This window comes from Peromyscus maniculatus, chromosome 2 (genome assembly GCF_049852395.1).
Source record: "Peromyscus maniculatus bairdii isolate BWxNUB_F1_BW_parent chromosome 2, HU_Pman_BW_mat_3.1, whole genome shotgun sequence".
Classification (NCBI taxonomy): domain Eukaryota; kingdom Metazoa; phylum Chordata; class Mammalia; order Rodentia; family Cricetidae; genus Peromyscus; species Peromyscus maniculatus.
In genome coordinates, this window is record NC_134853.1 from 116,933,986 (window position 1) to 116,956,209 (window position 22,224).

Genomic DNA, 22,224 nt, shown 5'->3' on the forward strand with positions numbered 1-22,224 from the left:
ATTGCTTGGCAAAAATCTACTTTTTTATCTCTTCTTTTCTTATAATTAATATTTCACTTTGGACTGGTTTTCTTTGTGAGATAGAAAGATCTCAAATATGGATACTAAGCAAGAGCTGGAAATTGCCTAAGAGCACAGATATGGCAAAGAACTACTGACTCCTATGAAGACACATTAACATCAGAAGATGCTAGGATATCCTTCAGCTAATAAAGCCAACTTTTACTTTATTTGCTGAAATCAAAGCAGATTTCACCAAGGAATCTTCCTTTCTCTACTCCTCTTTGTACTCATAAACATCACTTAGACACCTTGCAGGAAAGCTATTTTTTCTTTTGTTCTGGGAACACTATCTCTCTCTCTCAGTTTAAATGTTTTCTTGGGGCAGATATACATGTTACTTTTTATGTTTAGATTCCTCAGAAGATGCCAAGGATGGACTGGAACCCTGGAATCTGAGAGTACAAAGTTACCTTGGGCAGGTGGAATCCAGCAAGTGTGCTATCTGCTGTTACTTCCCTGGGAGCATTCAGGGGGATGATGTTACCCATCCTCTGCACCTCATGGATGACAGCATTGGTGTAGGGCATGGACTCTCTGTCAGCTGTGCCTGGCTGTCTCCCATGGCCAATCACTTGGTCAATTTCAGCATGTACTTTTTCTGCCAGAAAACAGGGGCTCTGTTAGTTTAAGAGTTTAGTGTCTTTTATGAAGACAGAGAAGTTGTCTCTAAGATGTTATCCTCTTAATTTCATCCAGTTTTCTTCTTATAAAGGAACACCATGTTCCTCAACTCTTCAAAGGACTGCTTTGAAAAACTGTCTACTGTGTAATTTCCTTATTCTTACAAAATAGAATAGCTTTCCTCCTACCCAGAACTGATTAGCTATGATCAGCATGGTATTACATAGTACTACCAAATCGGGCTTCTCAAATAAGTTCCCTTCACCTAGTGGTTTATAAAATACAAAATTTTAGTTTTCTGAGTTTGGAAGTCTGGGAAATCTACAATTAAGGAATCAAGAGATTTCTTTTTTGATAAAATTAATCTTGTCTCATAGTTGGCAAAGCTTTACTGTGTCCTAGTGTCATAAGGGGAAGGGATCTTTTTTGGTTCCTGCTTTTAAAAGTAAAAATTAAAAACATATTTTTCTATTAGTCCAAGAGTGAAGTCCATAGGACAGCTTATAGGAGTCAATTCTTGTGCTTTCTGGATGCTGGCACTGAACTTAGGTGTTCAGGTTTGCAGGATGTCCATTTACCAGCTGAACCATCTCACTGGCTTCTCCTGTATCTCTTTTTTATATGCACTACCATTCAAGGCTTATCACCTCCTAATACCACAAAATTGGTAATTATATTTCAAAAATGAGTTTATAAAGAGGACACAATCTTTCAACCTACTGAATGTCTGTTGGCTGTGATTTCTTAAAGAGATGTTTCAGAGTAAAAGGCACAGAGCAAGCTGTTCGTGAACATTATTGGCTGCTTTAGCCACTTTCATACTTCCAGGATCAGTTTCCTCATCAACAACTAAGAATAAGCAGGCTTCATTTTAATGATGTTTTGATAATTGCATAGACTGATACAAACCAAACAAACAATTGAAACTGCTCACTCTTCCCCATGTAGTTTACCCACTTTCTATATTAATAGAGATTCCACTGATGCCCAGCTAGACATTTAAAAACTTAATTTCCTAGATTCATTTGTTGTAAATGTGAGCATGTGACTATGTTCTGGCCAAGAAAAAGCAAATAGGCATGACGTTTTATCCTGGGACAAGGTCTGAAAAGATGGCTCCCTGCTTCCTTCCTCTCTTCTTTTCCTGTGGATACAAAGACTGTTCTCACGGGAACCACCCTAGAGAATGTTGATCTTCACTCCCAGTTTAACACAGCAACAAGTTGAAAGGATTTGGAATAATAAGCCCATTACAAGGTATAGTTTAAATGTTTCTTCTGTGTGAGAAATAAATGTATATCCGTGTATTACAGTTTATAAATACTTAAATGGGCATATGTATATAATCAAAATTATCATGATTGCCATGCTTTGTTTTTGTGGTCAGGTTTTCTATTTTAGCCAGATAACCTCAAACTTGTATTATTTTTGCTTTATATTCACAAGTATTATGATTAATTGTGTGTTCCACCAATTTTGGGATCTTTATAGCAATTTTTAAGTGTATAAACCAATAACTATTCAGTCCATACCACAGACTCAATTGAAATTTTGTGCCAAAGAAATTACTCCATTACTTTTAATCATATCCTCAGGCAAGTTCTTACAGCAAGAGCAGAAGACCACCAGATTATTGGTCAAAGTATCACATGAGTATCTGACAATTGGTTGCAAATCAAGACCTAACTCTTTCTGAAGCCTTGTGATCTAGTTCTGTGGTATAATATTAACATTTTATTTTGAATATAATTGTCAAGAAATTTTTATCTGAAAGTGAAACTTAATGTTTATAAATACACTCAAGTTCCCATCCCTCATTCAACTTTTTGTGTCTAAGAAATTTATTATTCTAGATAAATCATTTGCATTGGGTAGGACAGTTTCTATAATTTTGCAGTTGGTCATTTAATTTAGTATCTTGTCCTGAAAGCTTATCTGTGATAGAGCAGTTATTAAAACTTCTTTTCTTGATGACAGAATATCCTCTCTAGCTCATATATGCCATACTTTATTTATTCATGGTCCATCAATTCTCTGATTGGTCCTACATCTTGAGTTCTGTGAATATTGTAAAATGAACATGAGTGCAATATCTGTCATGTAAGTCTAGTCATATTCTGGAGCCTCTGCTACAGAAGTCAAATCTGATCTTCAATAACACTCAATGTTTTTAAAACTTAGTCAGGTGGACATGCATTTTAAATTGCAACCCAAGATGCATGTTGTAGAAATTTGAATAAAAATCTTTCCCATAGGCTCAGGTATCTGAACACTTGATGCAGGTCCTTGGCACTTTCTGTGGAGGTTATGGGACCTTTAGGAGATGTAGCCTTGCTGGAAGAAGTATGTCACTTGTGACAGCTTTGAAAGTTCATAGCCTTGCCCAATTTCCAGTTTTCTCTCTGCTTCCTATTTCTAGTTGAGATGTGAATTTTCAGTTTTCTCCTCTGGCCATCTGCACCATGGCTTCCCCACATTAATGGAGTCTCTTCTTGGAACTACAAACCAAAACAAGGCCTTCCTTCAATAAGCTGCTTTTGGTCATGGAATTTTATTTAGTTATAGAAGAATAACTAATACAGAAATTGATACAAAGAAATGGGCTTACTGCTATGAAGATCCTTAATATGTTAGGCTTTATATTATTTATTTTTAGAGAAATGTGGAACACTTTGAACATTGGAATAGAGAAGTGATTCACAGAGATTAATGGGCCATTCTAATAGGAGCCTGAAAGACAGTAGTGTAGGCCTAGATAATGAGGTTTCAGAAGGAAATAAGAACTTGATTTGCAACTGAGTTGCTAATCACTCATGTGATACTGTGATGGAGAATTTGGTGGGTTCTTCTGCTCTTGCCCTAAGAACTTGCCTGAGGCTATGATAAAAAGTAATGGAGTAATTCTTTGGCATAAATATTTTAATTGAATCTGTGTTATGGTTATCATTAGTTATTCTTAGGTCTATTATTAAAAAGAGAAAGTTGTGTAGAATGAAATTAAAAATATAGAGCTTGGGGGAAAAAAAGGAGTATTAAAAGCTTAATGTTGTCCTCCAAACCTCTGATGGATAATAGGCTGTCATTGTCAAAGAAATTACTGCCATTATGGAGAGGCTTATTGCTGTTCATGGAAACAATGGGAAGCTTTCCCTGAAAGTAAGACTTTAGATAAGCTTTCAGCTTGCAAAAAGAAAAATTCCAAGGCGGTATCTCCCCTCTTTCTGGAAAACAAAAACTAATGCAAATGTGATCCAAAGGCCAACAGCCATCACAACCTGGCAGCTGAACTTGTCAGTTCATCATCATGCTTTGGAGTTATGGGGGATGCAAGAATGAAGGACTTGATGATTCTTTTTATGGCATTTCAGAGGAATGGTTAAACTAACAGAAGAGTCCTCATTAGAAGAACATGAAAGTCCATTGCATGACATTTTGAAATTGAAGGCTGGGATGCAGTAGAACCCACAAGGTATTCGAGATGCCAGACCCATGAGACACCAGCAAAGGGTTTCACTCTTGCTGTGTTTCAGTATTTTCTCAGTATATCTCCATTCATGAATAGAAATGTATATTCTCTACTACTGCATGCTGGAACTATATATATCTGTGTTTTGGTTTTACAGTAGGTCACAGTTAGGGATTGCCTTGAGTCTTAGAAGAGGCTTTGGACTTTAGAACAGTATTGATATTGTTAAAGACAATGGAGACTTTTAAAGTTAGACTAAATGAATTTTGCATCATAACATCGCCATGGGTCTATAGGGACTAAAGGACAAAAGGAGAGGAGTAAATGAGAAATGTACTTTATAAACCGTAGAATTTAAACACTTAGTCCTATGTGGTGGGGCTGCTTGAGAAGTCAGGGTACCTTTAGGAAACAGAGCCTTACTGCAGGAAGTGTGTCACTGGAGATAGGCTTTTAGGGTTTCTACCCTTGCACTACTTTCAGTTTGTCTTAGCTTTGTGTTTGTAGTTTAGATGTGATTTCTCAGCTTTCTGCTCCTACTTCCCACTGCCGTCCTTCATGTGTAGTTATAGACTCTGTCAGTCAAAATAAACTCTCCTATATATGTTAGCTTTAGTTATAGTATTTTATCACAGCAGTGGAAATGTGGGCAGTATACATATAAATAAATATAGAAATAATAACATACATTTTGCATCAAGAAAGAAAAGAAGTTGGTTATGAAGAAAGCTATGCAAGCACAAGTGCCTGAATTTGATCCCTTGAATTCATGTAAAAAATTCTGTTATGGTTGCATGTACTTCCAATTCTAGTGTACTAGGAGGCAGAGACAGGCAGATTCCCATGGCACACTGGTCATAAAGTCTGCTCTAATTGGTGAGTTCCAGGCCAGTGAATGACCCTGTCTCAAAAACTGGATGGAGCCCAAGAAATGACCAATTTATCTTTACTATGACCAATTTATCTTTACTATGTGAGACACATAGTGATCATTATTCTTAGTTTCATCTTAGGGCAAAATACTTGACTTGAATGTGCTATAATGACTTCATTCTTCACTCATATATTCTTTCCACAATTAAAAAAATGTCCCATAACATGAAAAATATTGTTCTTTTTCTTTTGTTTTTTTGATACAGGATTTCTCTTTGTAGCTTTGGAATCTTTTCTGCAACTTACTCTGTAGTCCAGGCTATCGTCAAATTCATAGAAATCCACCTGCCTCCGCCTCCCGAGTTCTGGGATAAAGGTGTGTGCCTCCACCACCTGGTTATAAAAAATATTATTAACTCCCACCTGATAAACCAATTATTCTGTAATCTGGAGCAATAAAAATGATGGGATGGTCCAATATTTCTGAAGGGTGAAAGTCCTTGTGCAGTATTAAACAATGTATAAAGCTAGGTGATCAGGCATCTTGTAGCATTTCTCAAGGGAGCTCATGGCTGTAATTGCCAGGTAGTCAATTCTTAGTATAATATAAAACATCTTAATATGTAATATCTGAGAAATTCTTCTGAAATCTCAAGATATTGGGATAGTACATGCTTGGATAGAGTGAAATCCAATACCATACTTAAAGGCAAGAATAAGGACAATGCCAATAGAGAAAATGAAATGTAGGAAGGCACCATGCAGAGTGTGTATGATAGAGTCTGGACAGACAGAAGTGACATCAACAGGATGCCAGGTATCTGACTAAGGCATCTGGATGGTGTCCAGGGCAAATAGGAAGGCACTGCTGGAAAGGAAGGAGGGACTGAGTAGATTTAGATGAAACAGTGTCCCTCTCTGAAGGAATATATCACAGTGACAGCTGAATTCCCTCTATTTTCCTAGAACTGAAGATTCTGCAAAGCACAGAATATAAAATCTGCACCAATGATTTGTCTCAATTCTGACAGTACAGGTGAAGTCCATGCTCTTTCCCCACTACACCAAAAGACTTTGCCTCATAACTGTCCCATGTCTTCCAATCTATCATTCAAGCTTCCAGCCCCATCTGAGCAACAACTTTCAGAAGCACCATTCTTCCTTGTCCAGGTGCATTCAGCATATGGTCACCTTGCACTTCTTGGTGTACAGACATGTAGAGCAGAGCCCAGCACAGTGTCGCCGACGTTGTCTCTGTTCCAGCAAAGAAGAGGTCCAGAGTGCTGCAGATGAGGTTTTCTTCATTGAAACTTGTAGTAGTCTTGTCTGGATGCTAGAAAAGATAGTATGTATTGTTTTAGTTAGAGAATTTCCTTTTTGTTTATTTTCTGTCTATCTATCTATCTATCTATCTATCTATCTATCTATCTATCTATCTATCTATCTATCTATCTACCTACCTACCTACCTATCTGTTCTCCTCCCACACATCACATTCTGACTGCAGTTTTCCTCCCTCCACTTCTCCCAGATACCTCCCACTCTTCTCTCTCCCAGATCCACTTCTTGTTTTCCCTTCATAAAAGAGCTGGCCTCCCAGGTCTATGAACCAAACATGGCCCAATAAGTTATAAAAACATTATGTCCAAGCCCTCATGTCAAGACTGAACAAGGCAGCCAAGTAGGAAGAAAAGAGTATGAAGAGCAGTCAAAAGGGTCAAAGACACCTCCACTCTACCTGTTAAACATAGCCTTTATATATATTCTAAGATATTAGAATACATTAGATATATATTAGATATACAATACAAAATATTATATATCTATATATTATATATATATAAGAATGACTTGCAGGCTGTTATCTAGCTAGTCCAACAATGGCTACCTACCAATACACACACACACACACACACACACACACACACACACCCACACACACCACATATTCTATCAACTCTGTTTCTCTACAGAACCCTAAGTAAAAAAACACACATCTTAATCATAGAAAATGATATGGGAATATAGCAAATACCTAGCATGTGTTTTTGTTTGCTACTGAAAGAATAAAGAGAAATCTCCGTGTTCAGTAGTTGTGCTGTTCCCTCATTAGTCTTAAATTGTAAAAACCTCTTGAGTCCTCTCAATAGTTCTTTGGAATGTAGTGTTATCTTTGCCAACTTTCTCCAGAGGCATCAATTTGTTCATACTTCTCCTAGTTTTGATGGTCTCACACCTGAATTCACCATATGGTGAATATTTTGCCTCATCTTCTAGAGATAAAACATTGCTTCTATAGCCATTATGCTAGGAAAATGAAATAAAAGAGAAGGTAGAAAGGCATGTAACACTGTACACTTGGTCAGAGAAGGAACCTGGAATTCAGTGAGTCAAAGATTCTATGACAGTTGTGATAATACAGATTCCTGGAGTCTGATTGGGACTATAACAGTTGCCGTGGTCCATGGCATATTACAGCAGATGACAACTGATATTCATAAGGTCAATTCACCAGATGAATAACTCTCTGATGGAAGAACCTCATCAAACAAGGCTTATGGGACCATTGCCTATGGATGCTGCTTTGCTTCTGTCTGAAATTTTTCTCATGTGCTACTATATTTCTTCCCTAAAAACAGCTATGGGTATTTCTTCCACTGCTGCTGTGTTTATCTCTTGAATAGGTTCCATCTACTGGGCAAACATATATCTGTGGATGGTTAAGAAGATGATTTCTTCTCAAGCTGTATAATTTTGATGAATAGAAATAATACCAAGATATTTTCATAGCTCAGGCAGACAGAGAAAAATAACAGTATTCTCGGCTACAAAGACAGATTTTTACACATTTAGCTAATTTTAGACCTCAGAGCTAGTTGCCCCTGAAAATGAATCACAGAAGGACAAATTCCCAGGTGTCTGGTTGTTGAACCAAGATCAGGTATAAAGCAAATTTAATGCCAGTTCTCCACTTGCTGAAGTCTGGATGGTAACATTATATATATAACTCTCTGGACAAATTATTTGAGCAAATGACTTTCTGTATGAACTCCTCAATCTCAGTTTTGACACAAGAGTCAAGGTTCAGCAAACTAATTGTTTATGTTTAGGTCCTGGGATACTATTAAGGTCACTGAACCTCAAGAAAGTGCTGAGCACTCCAACACTATGTGTCTCCTGCCTGCTCACAAGGAAACTTGCCTGACAGCCAAGCACTGTCATGATTATGGTCAGCATATCATTTCAAGTCTGAGAGAAACTGTATGATTTCACATGTGTTATCAGAAAGGCTCTGCTTTTTTTTTTTTTTTTACTCAAGAAATGCAATGTGACCCTCAATATGTAACTCGTATATTGTCTAGAGTTTTCTGTTGGAGAGAGATGTACCTGTGTGGAAACAGAGAGATTTTCAAAAAAAGAGATTTTTCAAGTTGAAGTAAAAAAGAAAGTTACCATCAGGATGTGTGTGTTTCTTTCTAAATACCACTCAGATAGAAAGTTTAGTTCTCACTAACATCATGGATTTTTTATACCCTCGGTGCAGTCTTAGAATTAGATCTATAAAGACTGTAGTAAGCATTATAATTAGCATTATGATCTGAATCTGAAACATCCCCTACAAGCTCATGTTTTTAATGCTTGGCTCCTACTTGCTGCGACTAATTTGGAGGTTTAAGAGAATTAGGAGTTAGAGCCCTTTGGAGAGTCCATACTCAGGAAAGTACTCAAAGTTATACCAAGGCCCTGGACTCTGTCTTTGGTCCTGCTTCCTGGTACATAATGAAGTGCAGGCTCCAGCATACTCCCCTGCCACCATGAACTAATCGGCTCTGCCATTTCTTCTCTGTCATATTGGATTAAAAACTCCTGAAACTGTGAACCAAAATAAATATTCAGTATCTCAAATTGTTTCTGCAGAGTATTGTCACAAAGATGTAGTGGTAACACCTACATGCAACAGGCTACTTTCTGGCCTTTTGTGTGGTTGAAGAGTCTTGATACAGATTTAGTGGAAGGCATCAGCCCTGCCCAGGCCTTGAAGTTAAAGTCTAGCATTCAGTCAAACTGCCTCTTTCCTGCACTGGGAACTGATATGGGGAGGGTGACTGGCCTCAAACTAACCCATCACATACTACAACTCTGAAGTTTAATTGCTGTTTGTTTGTTTGTTTGTGTGTGTGTGTGTGTGTGTGTGTGTGTGTGTGTGTGTGTGTGTAGTTACTTCACCTAAAGGTAAAGTAGTACTGTCATATCTGAATTGAATGGCAGAAATCATAAAGCCAGCACAGTTGCTTGACAAAGATTGAGCAAAGCTGAGCTGTATGATGGCTGCCATGTCACCTTTGATTTTCATCTGCACCTGTTGCATACTTGGGGCACTTTTTATATTTGTACAATTCGGCAATATTGGATTGATGGAAAATTTCTTATGAATCATTTATGCCTTCTCCCTGGAATGCTGCTTCTAAGCTTCCCCGGGACAGTCCTGAACATACTATTCTCCTCACTTCTAGTGAGATATCCTTATCTCCTTGAAGGTCTTACTTATGCCTTGGAGATTATGACACATTAAGAAGCCAGAGGTCTCTTCATGAGACTATGAGACATTCTTGAAACATCTGTCTCTGTACTTACGAAAAAGCTAATCAAAACAAAGTAAACTTAAACAAGATGGGCTAGAAGAGTTGGCCATCATTCAGATTATAAGCCTCTTGCCACTGTACACTCAGACAATTATATGGCATACAACTCTGCCCTAATTAGAGACATATTGATGAGCAAAGTATAGAGTGAAAAGATAATAAAATATGAGACATCAGGACCTCCCTTTCTTAGAAAAGTTAGCACATGCAGAGCCACTGTGGTGATGTATTACCAAAGAACAACAGAATGCCAGGATTAGACATATAGACAAATTCTATAAAGTTATAAATATGAGCATTGTATTATGCCAAAATTTGAATAATGACTACAGCAGCTTTGGCCTGAGAATTTTTTCCCCCTGGGCACTCTGACCATTAAGAGTTAATAATACACTACTTGGGACATGGCAAAAAGCCAAGGGTGGCTTGAAGATTTTATTTTAGTCTAGTGTCCTTGAAGCAACCAAAGCTACCAGCCTGAGAACAGGCTTTCATATGCCTCTAGATTCTTAAAAATTGGGTTATGGGGTTAATGAGTAAGAATAATAAGTGTATATTAATAATGTTAAAACCTGAGGGAAAATGACTGGAAATGATAACTCTGTTCTGTCAAGTTTAGTAATGATGACTAAAAGATGAGCAAAAGGAAGTGAAACACATGTGCAAAACCCAAAATGGTATGGTCTATGTTTTCAAACATCATGGATGTATTTTGGTTACTAAATTCTGTGTAAATAAAAAAGCACCCTGGCTGCTAGTCAGTCAAGCTTCAAGATTCTCCCAACCACCATGGTCTGGCTCATTTCCTTCCCCTGCTGACTACTTCCATCCTCTGCTGTGAATTGTACCACTGGGGATGACTCCTATATGCTTCCTCTCTGTCTATCTCTCCGAAAATGAAATTAAGAAGTATCCCGTTTCTGATGTTTCTGCGGCCGCCGCTCTAGTATACACCCATCTTCAGACCCTGATTTCATCTGGAGCTGGACTCTGGTAGGTAAGGTCAAGGAAGGGCATTCAATTCCACTATCTGCCATTTTCAGGAACTCATGCAAAACAGCAGTGGACCTTTTACTTCTAATGATATTCCTGGTGTAATGGTACTATGTATTTCTAAAATATATTTATAATTTATAGTTGTACTGTTTGTTAATCATTGACCTACAAAGATGTCCACATCTTCTTTTTATAACCTGTGTATATTATTTGGTAAGCTAAAATTGACTTTGAAGATGTGATTAATTAGAGAGAAGAATATTAGCCTGTGCTATCCTTATTAGAGGGGGCTTGAGCTTAAGAGGCAGAGAGAGGAGATGTAAGGTGGAAACAGACAATGAGAAAGGAAATATGATGCATGCTTGATCCCGAAGATGGAGGTAGGAGCCATAAAAAAGGATATCAGTGGCATCTGAGAATTTGGAGCATTGTGGTAACGGGATCTCTATAATCCTCAGAAGAAGCTCAACTGACCAAGAGGAATAGAATAGAAATTCATCTAGTACTGAATCAGTGCAATGTTATACCCTTAAATGTATGGCAATGCAGGAACAGTTGGAAACTGCTAAATCATTATATTTTTTCTAAGAAGACCCAGGCAGCATCATCCTCACCTTTGCCATTTCTGTGAAGAAAGTGTCAATGAAATCTCTTGGCTCTTCAGGATTCCAATCTTTCCAGTGACTGTCCATCATTTGGGAAACAAACAATTTCAGCTTTTCCCACTTTCTGAAAACTGTTTGATGTGATCCAGGAAGATATTTCATTATGGATGGAAAGACATTATGGATGGAAAGCTTATAAAGAAAAATAAGAAAATTTTGGAGACAGAATTGAGTAACATTTCTACATTTCTAAACAATCTTGTCCTTCCCTCTGCTTCTCTTAGTGGAACTTTGAGGTCATCTTAGTTTCTGATTTCTTTCTCACCACTGCACATGCAGGTGTTTCAATTGTGCCATGCAAAATGTATGAGGGAACAGACTGCTTATCACCAGCCCAGCTCCTTGTTCTCTGGTCTACACCATCATCTCTCCTATCTGAATGGTGACATATTAGTTAACAAACTTTTTGATTCCATTGATCATGCCTTCTCAGATTATTTTGCAAATATTTTTGGAAGAGATTATTTGCCAAAGTGATCACATGGCTCCACTCCTTGACTTAAATCCCCAAAAGCCATCCACTGCATTCTAAGTTGGACACACCACTTTGAACCAGCAAGCATTACAGAGCTGGAACCCTCAAAATCTTCATCACTATCCATGTTTCAACACTGTCCAGCCATGGTCAATGCTGTGATCACATTGAAGTCATTCTCTTTCAGGCCTATGGAGTTGGGATCGATTGTGATTAGAAAATATTTCTGAAACTGGTGTGATCCCTGCCCCTCACTTCATGAAAATGATGTTCAAATGCCATGTCTTAGAGCTTTGCTACTTGATTATAGTGAAAGTTATAGGCATCTTGTCACCCTATTCTTTTTTTTAATTTTTTTTTGAGACAGGTTTCTCTGTGTAGCTTTGGAGCCTTTACTGGAACTCACTCTGCAGCCCAGACTGGCCTGGAACTCACAGAGATCTGCCTGCCTCTGCCTCCACAGTGTTGAGATTAAAAGTGTACATCACCACTGCTCGGCTTGTCACACTGTTCTAATACTTTGTCAGGATTTATTTTCCCTCAGAGAAATTACACTAATATGTATTGTGCAAGGAGCTGTGTATGCTGGTGTCCACAACATGATTTAATTTCCATATGGTAAGATGGCAATCTTTACTGAAGTAAATTGAATAGTGAGTAAAGTTTCAATAATATTTTCAGTAAACAGTTTAGCACAGTGTAAATTCAACAATACTTAAAATAAGGCAGTTGTGTGGTTATAGCTTCTACTACCTTCCGGTTTGATAACAGTTATAACAATATTCATAAAATTAATACTATTTACATTAAAGTAGATCAACACTTATTAATATTATTAAGAACATTAAAGTTTGTCAATATTTAAAATCATTAGTAACATTAAAATATATCAAAATTTAATGTTACTAATAATATTAAGTAATGTTAATATTAGACTGTTTACTAGTGGAGTATCTCTCTGCACACTGAATGGTATGAAATGTAAAGCATTACACAGAGATCTGGTGGACTACTGTCTATATTTGCATGTTAACTTTTGTACTAGGTTTCAGACATCATGCTGCATCATTCTATATGTAGAGAGACATGGTGAAAATTAATGGACATATACTTTTGCAGTGATTATCAAAGTGCCTAATGTAATTGGCCATGTCAAGAGTGTTTTGACTATTACTTTTTGCCACCTCTTTGTTTCCCTTCTAAGATTTTCCCCTGGCACATAGACCTAGAAGTTGACTGGATACTCACTGAACTCATCTGACTTCCTAGGCTCTGCTTACTAGAAGAAAAGCAATGGAGCTGATGGGCTTGGAATTACTGTGACTAAGAGTTAAAACAAGGAATATAAAATAGTGTAGACAATATGTGCAACCTGTCTCATTCTTTATGCCCCTTTTATTACCTAAAAGTCATGCTAATCCATGCATCAGTTTTAGTGAGGGCATTCCTGGACTTGAGGGGAAAGTGCTTGTGGGAAGAAGGTAAGTGAGAATAACTCCACTTTGGGGTGTATCATACATAACTGGATGCGTTGAAACAGAAGGTTGTAAAGAGAAAATGATCTTTGAAAGGACCACAAAGTATTCTTTAGATTCATTCTCTCTGGAGCCTTTGTGTAGCCCCTGTATGCTAAATCTAAAACATCCACAACTGTTACCTTTACACAATCCAAAAGAGATGTCCAAGTGAACATAACCCTTAGCACAGAAGCACAATAAATATGAAAATACAAGCTGGAAGGATGCTATTAAAAATCATTACCCCTGAACAAATGAACTCAAGGGTATTAAAAACAAGGTAAGTGATACATGAAGAATTAGAAGGTTTTCTTACAGAAATGATCAGTGGCCTAAAAGAGCATGCAAATAGGCAAATGAATTCTATACAGGAAACTGGACAGGAAAGTTAGGAAGATACAGAAAAAAGACAACAGAAACAATGAGAAAATCAGTAACATGTTTGAAAAGGTCAGTAACATGAAAGACACATACAGCAAAGAAACAAATTTTGAAGAAGAAAATGAAAATGTTAAGATATGAACAGCTTGAGGAGTCAAATAAAAACACACAATGGAAAACATTACCAACAGGCTAAATTAAACAGAAGACTCTTGGGAATGGAGGACAATGTTGAGAAATATTGACTTCAAGTGTAAATAGATAATAATAATGAGCATGAATACATTGTCTAAGAACTCTGGAAGACATTCAAGAAACTAATCCTATACACATAGAGTGCTAGAGCCAGAAAAAAAATATTACTTAATACTGATAATGAAGGGTAAAGAGAGGATTCAGCAGTTAACAGCTATGGTTACTGTTTCAAAGGACATAGGTTTGATCCCCGTACTAAAATTGTGGCTTGAAACATCCTGTAACTCATTTCAGCGGATCCAAGTCTCTTTTCCGGCCTCCAAGGCACTGCACACATGGGGTACGAACATACACACAGGCCAACCTCCCACATGCATAAAATAAATAACTTCCAATATACATAAAATAAAAATAAATCTTAAAAATTTAAATGATAAAAAATAAGCATATTTTAAGGAAAGTAAAAACTAAGACAATTCAGCTCTACTAAGCCAGCAATGGAGAAGGTGATTAAAGAAGCATTACGCACAGAAGAGGAGCAAAAGTAATGTCAATCATGAGGACACAGGAAAGACTAAAAAAATGGCTGAACTATAAAGAAATCTATTTTAATTAACACAATTAACAAGCCAACCAGCAACAGTGATAAAAAAGAAAATAAAAAATAAACACTAACTCAACCAACCGGAGAAATAACTGTCAAAATTATAGGAATTAGTGAAGTAGTGGAGATTATTCAACAATAATCTGAAATGTCAATGCCTCCAACACAGAAAAAAATAGACTACATGAAAAACCTAGACTAACATTGTACTGTTTTAAAGAAATAAACCTTATTGGTAAGTGCACCCAGAAACCGAGTGTTACTAGAGAGTAAATAAACTACCATCAAGCAAATGAAAATTAAAACGATACAGTTCTAACTATCCTGTTATCCATGAAAGTAGATTTCAAATCCAAACTAGTTGAATGTGACTTTTAAAAAGGCACTATAAATTAATAAAGAACAGTTACTCAATCAGGAAAATTGTAACTAAATATTACTCAAATCAAATTCAGGGCTACCAAATTCACAAAATCAAAAATAATTAAGATAAAAATACCAGAGGAGTCCTGAAGTAATAATAATGAAGAATGATTTGGGTAAGCTGCTCAATCATAATGCATAGTATTACTATTTGTTTTTAAAAATGGAAATTCATACATACATGTATATGTACCAATGTCAATAATGAAATAGTTCATATAAATGTTAGAAATGTATTGTATATGCTAAGTTCTTATATTATAAATTGGTTTATATAAAAAATCAACTGTTAAGACATTATATAATATTTCAAAAACCCCCAAATAAAAAGTCCCTGCTTTTGAATGATTCCTAATCCAAAAATCTTTCCAAATATGCAAAGGTAGTGACCTTACCACACACATCACTGATGCTTGAAATATATGACCTCATTTGATAACTTCAGCAGCTCCTGAAACTGACCATCGTCATACTCAAAGCGCTTCCCAAACGTGATGGAGCAAATGACATTGGAAACTCCATTGGTGATCTTGAGGTAAGGGTCAAAAGGATGTCCTGGAGGTATGGAGAGGTAATGTGTCTTTCAAAGATATTGATTTATTTCCTTCCTTCCTTCCTTCCTTTCTTCCTTCCTTCCTTCCTTCCTTCCTTCCTTCCTTCCTTCCTTCCTTCCTTCCTTCTTTCCTTCCTTCCTTCCTTCTTTCCTTCCTTTCTTCCTTCCTTCTGTCTTACTTCTTCTTTCTGTCTTTCCAAAGATTCTACACCGTGTGACATAAAATATGCACAATAGAGCATCAGATGAAAATCTCTGGCCACATCCCTCTACAGGGGGCCTGGCACAATTCACGGATTTTGTCAATATCTGTGAAGTCACATGGAAAACCAAGCTTTAAGTTCAACAATTTATTTAATGACCCATTTGTTTGCTTAGCTGTAGAACTCCTGGGGCAAGGGCTTGGCTAGATATTCACTGTTCAGTCCTCAGTGCCTAGCACAGTGCAGACCCAAGACTAGAATTTAGGCAATTAATAAGAATCTGTTCAGTGAATGAAAGGGCCACAGCCTCCTGCACTGCCCTATAAAGGACTCACCTTCCTCCTCTCCTATGGCATCTGCAAGGTGGAGGGCCTCCTCCTGTATGCGCTGCTCTAAACTCTTCTTCCCCAATCCAAAGTTTTTGAATGTCATTAGTGCAAACCTTCTTTGCTCCTTCCATGTCTGGCCACTAGACATAAGCAATCCTGGAAAGAAGAGATTCAGCATTATGGCATTGTGATTGTGGTTAAAAGTACCAGAAAAACTGTTACATTAAGACCTGTGTACAGAGGAAAAGAAAGGCCAATAAGTGAATTGATAGCTGTCTATAGATATCTCAATGCAAGTGACTAACATGTTCTGGTGACTTGAAACAGTACATAGTTTAGTAAGTATTTCTTATGTATTATACAACTTTGTACTGATAGAAACTAAACAAGTTTATCACCAATTAGCAAAATGTCCATTTCAACACTGAGGTATGATAATAAATTTAAAGTAATCTTTGAAAGACAACAAGTAGGTGGACATCTAGGTCTTGTCCAAGTTTTTCTGGTTCTAAAGCCCCAAATGCATTATTCAAAATATGTCCAAAATTTATGTCACAGTGAGTACCAGGATTGTACTCATGGATAGGACAAGGCACTCATTACTAACAAAGCAACAAAGGCATTATAGAAGAAGTTCTAGCAAACACAGATTTTGACTCATGAAGTTAAGAAGGCTGAGTAGTCCTCACACCACATATACATAGGCACAGAGAGGTGGAGGAAAAGAGGAACACACTGGTGTTCTCAGCATCAGTTTTGTATCATGTACATGTTATTCTCCTGTCCATGTCTTACATTTCACAACAATGTTCAACTCTTTAAAAATAGGTGGTTCCCTCTATCTTATGTGTTCTTTCATCAATTTAGTCATTTATTTCCTGAAACTCTCCTTTCCATTCTAGATTCTTGAGTTGTAGATTTTCTTCCTAAAACTTTGCTAGAAATTTTCTATAATTTTTGTCGTTTTGCTTTTTTCTATTAAATCTTGAAACAATGGAGTTAAGACTAGATTTAAAACCTCCCTTCCACACCAAACTTTGTTTCAGGAAAATCTAATGAACTCCTATAATTTAAATAACCCCTTCTGATAGTCAAACTATAGTTTGTCCCAGAAGGCACACATTCCTGAATCATGCTCCTGATTATAAACACTGCCAGTTACAAAACTTACAATCATCACATGTATGACAGATGACATTAATAGATTCCTGAAACTCCCAAATAGAAGTCAACACCACTAATCGCCTTGTCTTCTGTCACTGTCATCTTTGATCACTCACAGCTCCTGCAGTCTCCTGAGAACCCCATTTTCCTGGCATCTAAGTCATATGTCATGATGGCTTCTCTCTTGAATGACTTCAGTCCAAGAGCATGAATGGCACCATCCCAGTCTAACCTACTGTCATTTTTGTCATCTTGAGTGTTCAGACTCCTTCTTGTATAACTTACAGTGAAAATATCATTGTTATTATTCTCCTATTCTCTACCTGGCATCCTAAATGTGTCTCAAAATGTGTAGCATTTGGTCTTTTTTTTTTTTTTTTTTTTTTTTTTTTTTTTTTTTTTTTTTTTTTTTTTTAGCATTTGGTCTTTTTATCACAACCAAAACCACTGAAGAGTTTCTCATACTGTTATCATGAAAACCATGACCTGGGTTGTTTCTTGCCAACCTCAAGAGATTTATGTCCACTTAATATTTCCCTCAGATACTATACTTCCCTCACTGGATACTTTGCAGTTCTTTAAATAACTGTATTCTTTTCCTTTTAATGAAATTATATCCCTACTGAGTATTTTTTCGTACTATTAAATGAATACTGTTATTTCAAAAACTTTTCCTGAATCCTAAGCCAACTTGGATGTCTTTGATAAATGCTTTACTATTGTAGCATGTCAGGAATTAAATCAATATAGCTAATTGATTCAGACTTTCTTGTTAGATAAAGTATGTGTCAAACAATGAAAATGATTTTTATCTTTTCTGGTCACTATTAATCACATATGCCCCTGACTGTGCTTCTTATAGCAGATAATATAGTCAGTGATGTACTATTAGTGGTTGATTGTTTCAAGGTATAATTAGGAAATGGCAAAAATTTGTATAGGTTAATACAATTAAAGTCTGTTTTCAACTTTCAGACATATAAGTTGATTTAATAATCACTTTGTGTACTCATGCTAGTCTATTCTCACACTGTCTGGAATGCTAGAGATCCCTGTGTGGCATGGCTTTAATGATGTAGTTAAGGAGCCATAAGAAAGAAAAGCAGCCCCATGAGGAAGCTGATTCACATCCATTTTCTTAGGGCAGAAGGTTAGAGTAGGAAAAGGGAAGTGAAGGCTCAGTGTGTCTTGCTGTGGAAGGAGCTGCTCTTACTTCTTATCCATGCATCTAGATTCAGTCAGGAGGATATGTGGATTTTCTGTCTCTAGAACAGGGAAAGACTGTAATTTGCTTTGATCTAGGAAATTGGGCAGGCAGGTGGATTTAAAGATAACATTTTATGAAGTGTTTTATTCACAAGAATGTTGAAAATTACAGACACAGAGGTACCTTTAACATCACATACAAACACTTTATCATTTATTATAAGCAATATTATCTGTACTTCTTTCTTTTTAAAAGTTTCATACTGGCACAAAACATCTTGTTTATATATTTTTTTCACTCCCTCCATGCAGCTCTACCTGGAACCTCTCCTAACCAATATGTGTCCTATTTTCAATCAAAATTCATGTTTTTTAAATTTTGAATAACCTACTAAAGTCAACAGTGCTGTCAATCAAACTTACCAGTGTTATTAAAGACACGTTCTCTGAGAGGCATAATTGGGCGTTTCAAAAAGTTTTGTTCCATGTGAGTTAAAACTTCTTTGATTAAGGGCATTCCAGTTATGACCACTGAGGGGATGTTACCAAAATCCAGGCTAATTAGGTTTCCATACTTCTTCACAAACTGAAAAACATTTCAATAGCCATAGTTAAGTGTGTCTGTTTCAGTGTGTCAAGGGATGGCAGACATGTGTGTGCCTAATAACACTGTGTTGAGCTGTCTCTATGATAATGTGAATAGAGGGATGCACCTTGGTCTGTGGAAGTATTTGTGAAAAGGGTTTCTCTGTCTCTGAACTAAATTCAAATTCAATAAAGAAGTTTACTCTTTAAAATGTCATTTATATATGTAAGTATGAATTGAGTGGGTATCTATCATGTACTCTTAAAGGAATGTATAAGCATGTAAGTGTCAAAAATATGCAATGTCTCCTCTGATGCTTCCTAAGTCCACCGATGGCAGAGAATAAGACACATGTGGCTTGGCAAGGGTTGAGGAAGGTTGGTGCATTCTTTTTACAGCATGCATGTACTTCTTAGAAAATCAAATATCTGTTTATCCAGAGGATAATGCTGTTTACTCAGCATCTGCTAGATATGAGATGTACATGTGTAATAATGAGACTAACACTGAAGGGAGATCATGCACCTGTGTGTGGAAAAGGTACCTTGGTGTAAGAGGAATGTTACAGTACTTTCCTCCTAATAATATTCACTCTACCAAATTCTAACTCACTTTAGAATTTGAAGTTTTCTTTTAAATTTTTATTCTTGCATTCACCAATAAGATTTGAGTGAGAATCAATGTTTATCTAAACTAAATCATGAAGATATAAGTGTTTTTTTAAAAAGCAAGGTCTCTAATTGTTTTAGGGTTTCTATATCACTGAATAGACACCATGGACACAGTAACTCTTATAAAGAAAAACATTTAAATGAGGTGGCTTACATTTTCAGAGGTTTAGTCTATTATCATAATGGCGCAACATGGTGATGCACAAGCAAACATGGAGAAGTAGTCAAGAGTACTTACATTTTGATTCACAGGCAACAGGAAATGTTCTGTCTCATTGGTTATGGCTTGAACATGTGTGAGACTTCTTAGCCTGCCTCCACAATGACATACTTCTTCCAACCAGACCACACAATGCCACACCTTCTAATAGTGCCACTCCCTTTGGAGGGCATTTTCTTTCAAACCATCACATTCCACTTCCTGAACCCAAAAGGCTAAAAGCCATACTCTAATGCAAAAAATACTTTCAGTCCAACTTCAAAAGTCCCCATAGTCTATAATAGACTAAAACTCATTTACAAGTCTAAAATTTAAAGTCTGTTCTGAGATTCATGTAATCTCTTAACTATAATACCCTGTAAGATCAATATCAAAAAGCAGATCACATACTTCCAACATATAACAGCACAGAACATACACTACCATTCCAAAATGTAGGGAAGGCATCATAGTAAAGAAATATTGGACCAAAGCAAGACTAAAAACCTGCTGGGCAAATTCCAGACTCTGCATCTCCATGTCTGATGTCAAAGTATTCTTCAGATCTCCAACTCCTTTCAGCTTTTTTTGACTGAAACACTCTTCTTTGTCTTTGGCTGGTTCCACTCCCTGTCAGCAATTCTCCTTGACAGGTATCCATATCTCTGGTGTTCCAATATCTTGGGGGGCTCCAAGGCTAGCAAGTTTTCAAATGTACAGCTTTATGAAATGGCCTCTCTAGGCCTCCATTGAGCGACACCCCAACACATGCCTGGCCTCAGTGGCTTTCTTTAAATGTGGAATCAATATCCATAGTCCATTTCTCCTATCCTTGACTCTAAAGCCAGAACCATATGGCCAAAGCTGCCCAATTCTGCAGCTTGCTGGTGCGGTAATATGCCCGCCTCATTCAATCACATGTTTACCAGCTTTCTATTTTCAATGATTCCTTCACTGCCTAAGCTTTATTCTGGATCTATAGACCAGGATGGCCTCAAACTCAGAGATCTGCAGTCTAGCTGATCTCTAGCTCTGCAATGCTGTAATTAAAGGCATGTAGCACAACACCCAGTTCTAAGCTTTTTTTTAATTCCCTTTCACAAGTTGGAAACTTAGTTGGGTGGGATCTTGGCCTGAGGTCACCATATTGTTTATTTCATTTCTCAATCTGTTTATCTCCTTTAACACAGAATTTAACTCCATTCTTCTTCCTGGTGCTCTTTTTCTCCTTAAATTGCAGATTTTGTAATTTACCCTGCTTATCTTATTTCTTTTCATTATAAATCTTCATTAGAGTTACCACTAATAACCAGGTGTCAGTCTATACTAAGCTGTTTTGAGATTTCCTCTGCCAACAGAATTAATTCTGAAGTCTTCCCTTTAGCCTCGGGCAGCCTCTTCAAACAAGAGCAAAATGCAGCCACTTTCTTCACTAAAATATCTCAAGAAAGATTTCTAGGATACATACTAAAATTGTTCTCCTCTAAAACCTCTTGATCCAGCCCTCCCACAGTTCAAATAACTCTTAGCACCACTGTCTTCCATGCTCCTACTAGTATGGCCCATTAAGCAGCACTTAAAGCATTGTACTGATTTTCTAATTCATAGTCCCAACGTCCATATTCCTTCAAACCAAAACATGGTCTGCCTATCATAATAATACTTCAGTTCCTTGTACCAATTTCTGTCTTAATTAGGGTTTCTATTGCAGAAAAGAGACACCATGATCATGACAACTATTGTAAAGGAAAAATATTTAACTGGGGTGGTTCACATTTTCAGAGGTTTAGTCCATTATTATAATGGTGTGACATGGTTATGTGCAGTCCGACATGGTTCTGGAGTAGCTGAGAGTCCTTACATCTTGATTTACAGGCAACAGAATGTGGTCTTATTGGTCATGACTTGAGCATATATGAAACCCCAAAGCCTGCCTCCATAATGACCTACTTTCCAACAAGACCATACCTACTCTAACAAGGCCACGCATCCCAATAGTGCTGCTCCTTTTTGGAGCCGTATTCTTTCAAACCACGACATTTACCTAGTATCTAGTAAAGGCAGAGAAATAAGGGCATCAGTCTTCAGAGAGTTCTGGCTGTCTATGTATAAGTGTGTTGTAAAAATCATCAAAAGCCTTAAGAAAATTTAAAATATCAGTGTAGGGAAAAGAATGCTCTCTATCTACCTGTTAGTACAGTGGTTCTCAACCTTCCTAGTGATGTGCTCTTTTAACCTCAAGTTATCATGACCCATCCAAACATAAGATTATTTCATTGCTACTTTAAATCTATATTTTTGCTACTGTTGTGGATTGAGTGTAAATACATGATGTGCAGGATATGTGACCTCAAACAGGTTGCAACTGACAGGTTGAGAACAACTGTATCA

At 36.9% G+C, this 22,224-nt stretch overlaps 1 protein-coding gene across 1 annotated transcript in view; it reads right to left on the reverse strand.

Annotated features, from left to right (window-relative positions):
• The window catches only part of LOC102903674 (cytochrome P450 2J4-like), a 41,313-nt gene that overhangs the window by 13,687 nt on the left and 5,402 nt on the right, over positions 1–22,224 (reverse strand). Inside the window, exons 2-8 of the mRNA XM_076563607.1 lie at positions 18,801–18,963; positions 16,014–16,163; positions 15,330–15,477; positions 13,083–13,125; positions 11,277–11,459; positions 6,215–6,356; positions 474–661 (exon numbers count right to left, since the gene is read on the reverse strand). Coding sequence (XP_076419722.1) covers positions 474–661; positions 6,215–6,356; positions 11,277–11,459; positions 13,083–13,125; positions 15,330–15,477; positions 16,014–16,163; positions 18,801–18,963 — 1,017 coding nt within the window. The remainder of the gene's footprint in view (positions 1–473; positions 662–6,214; positions 6,357–11,276; positions 11,460–13,082; positions 13,126–15,329; positions 15,478–16,013; positions 16,164–18,800; positions 18,964–22,224) is intronic.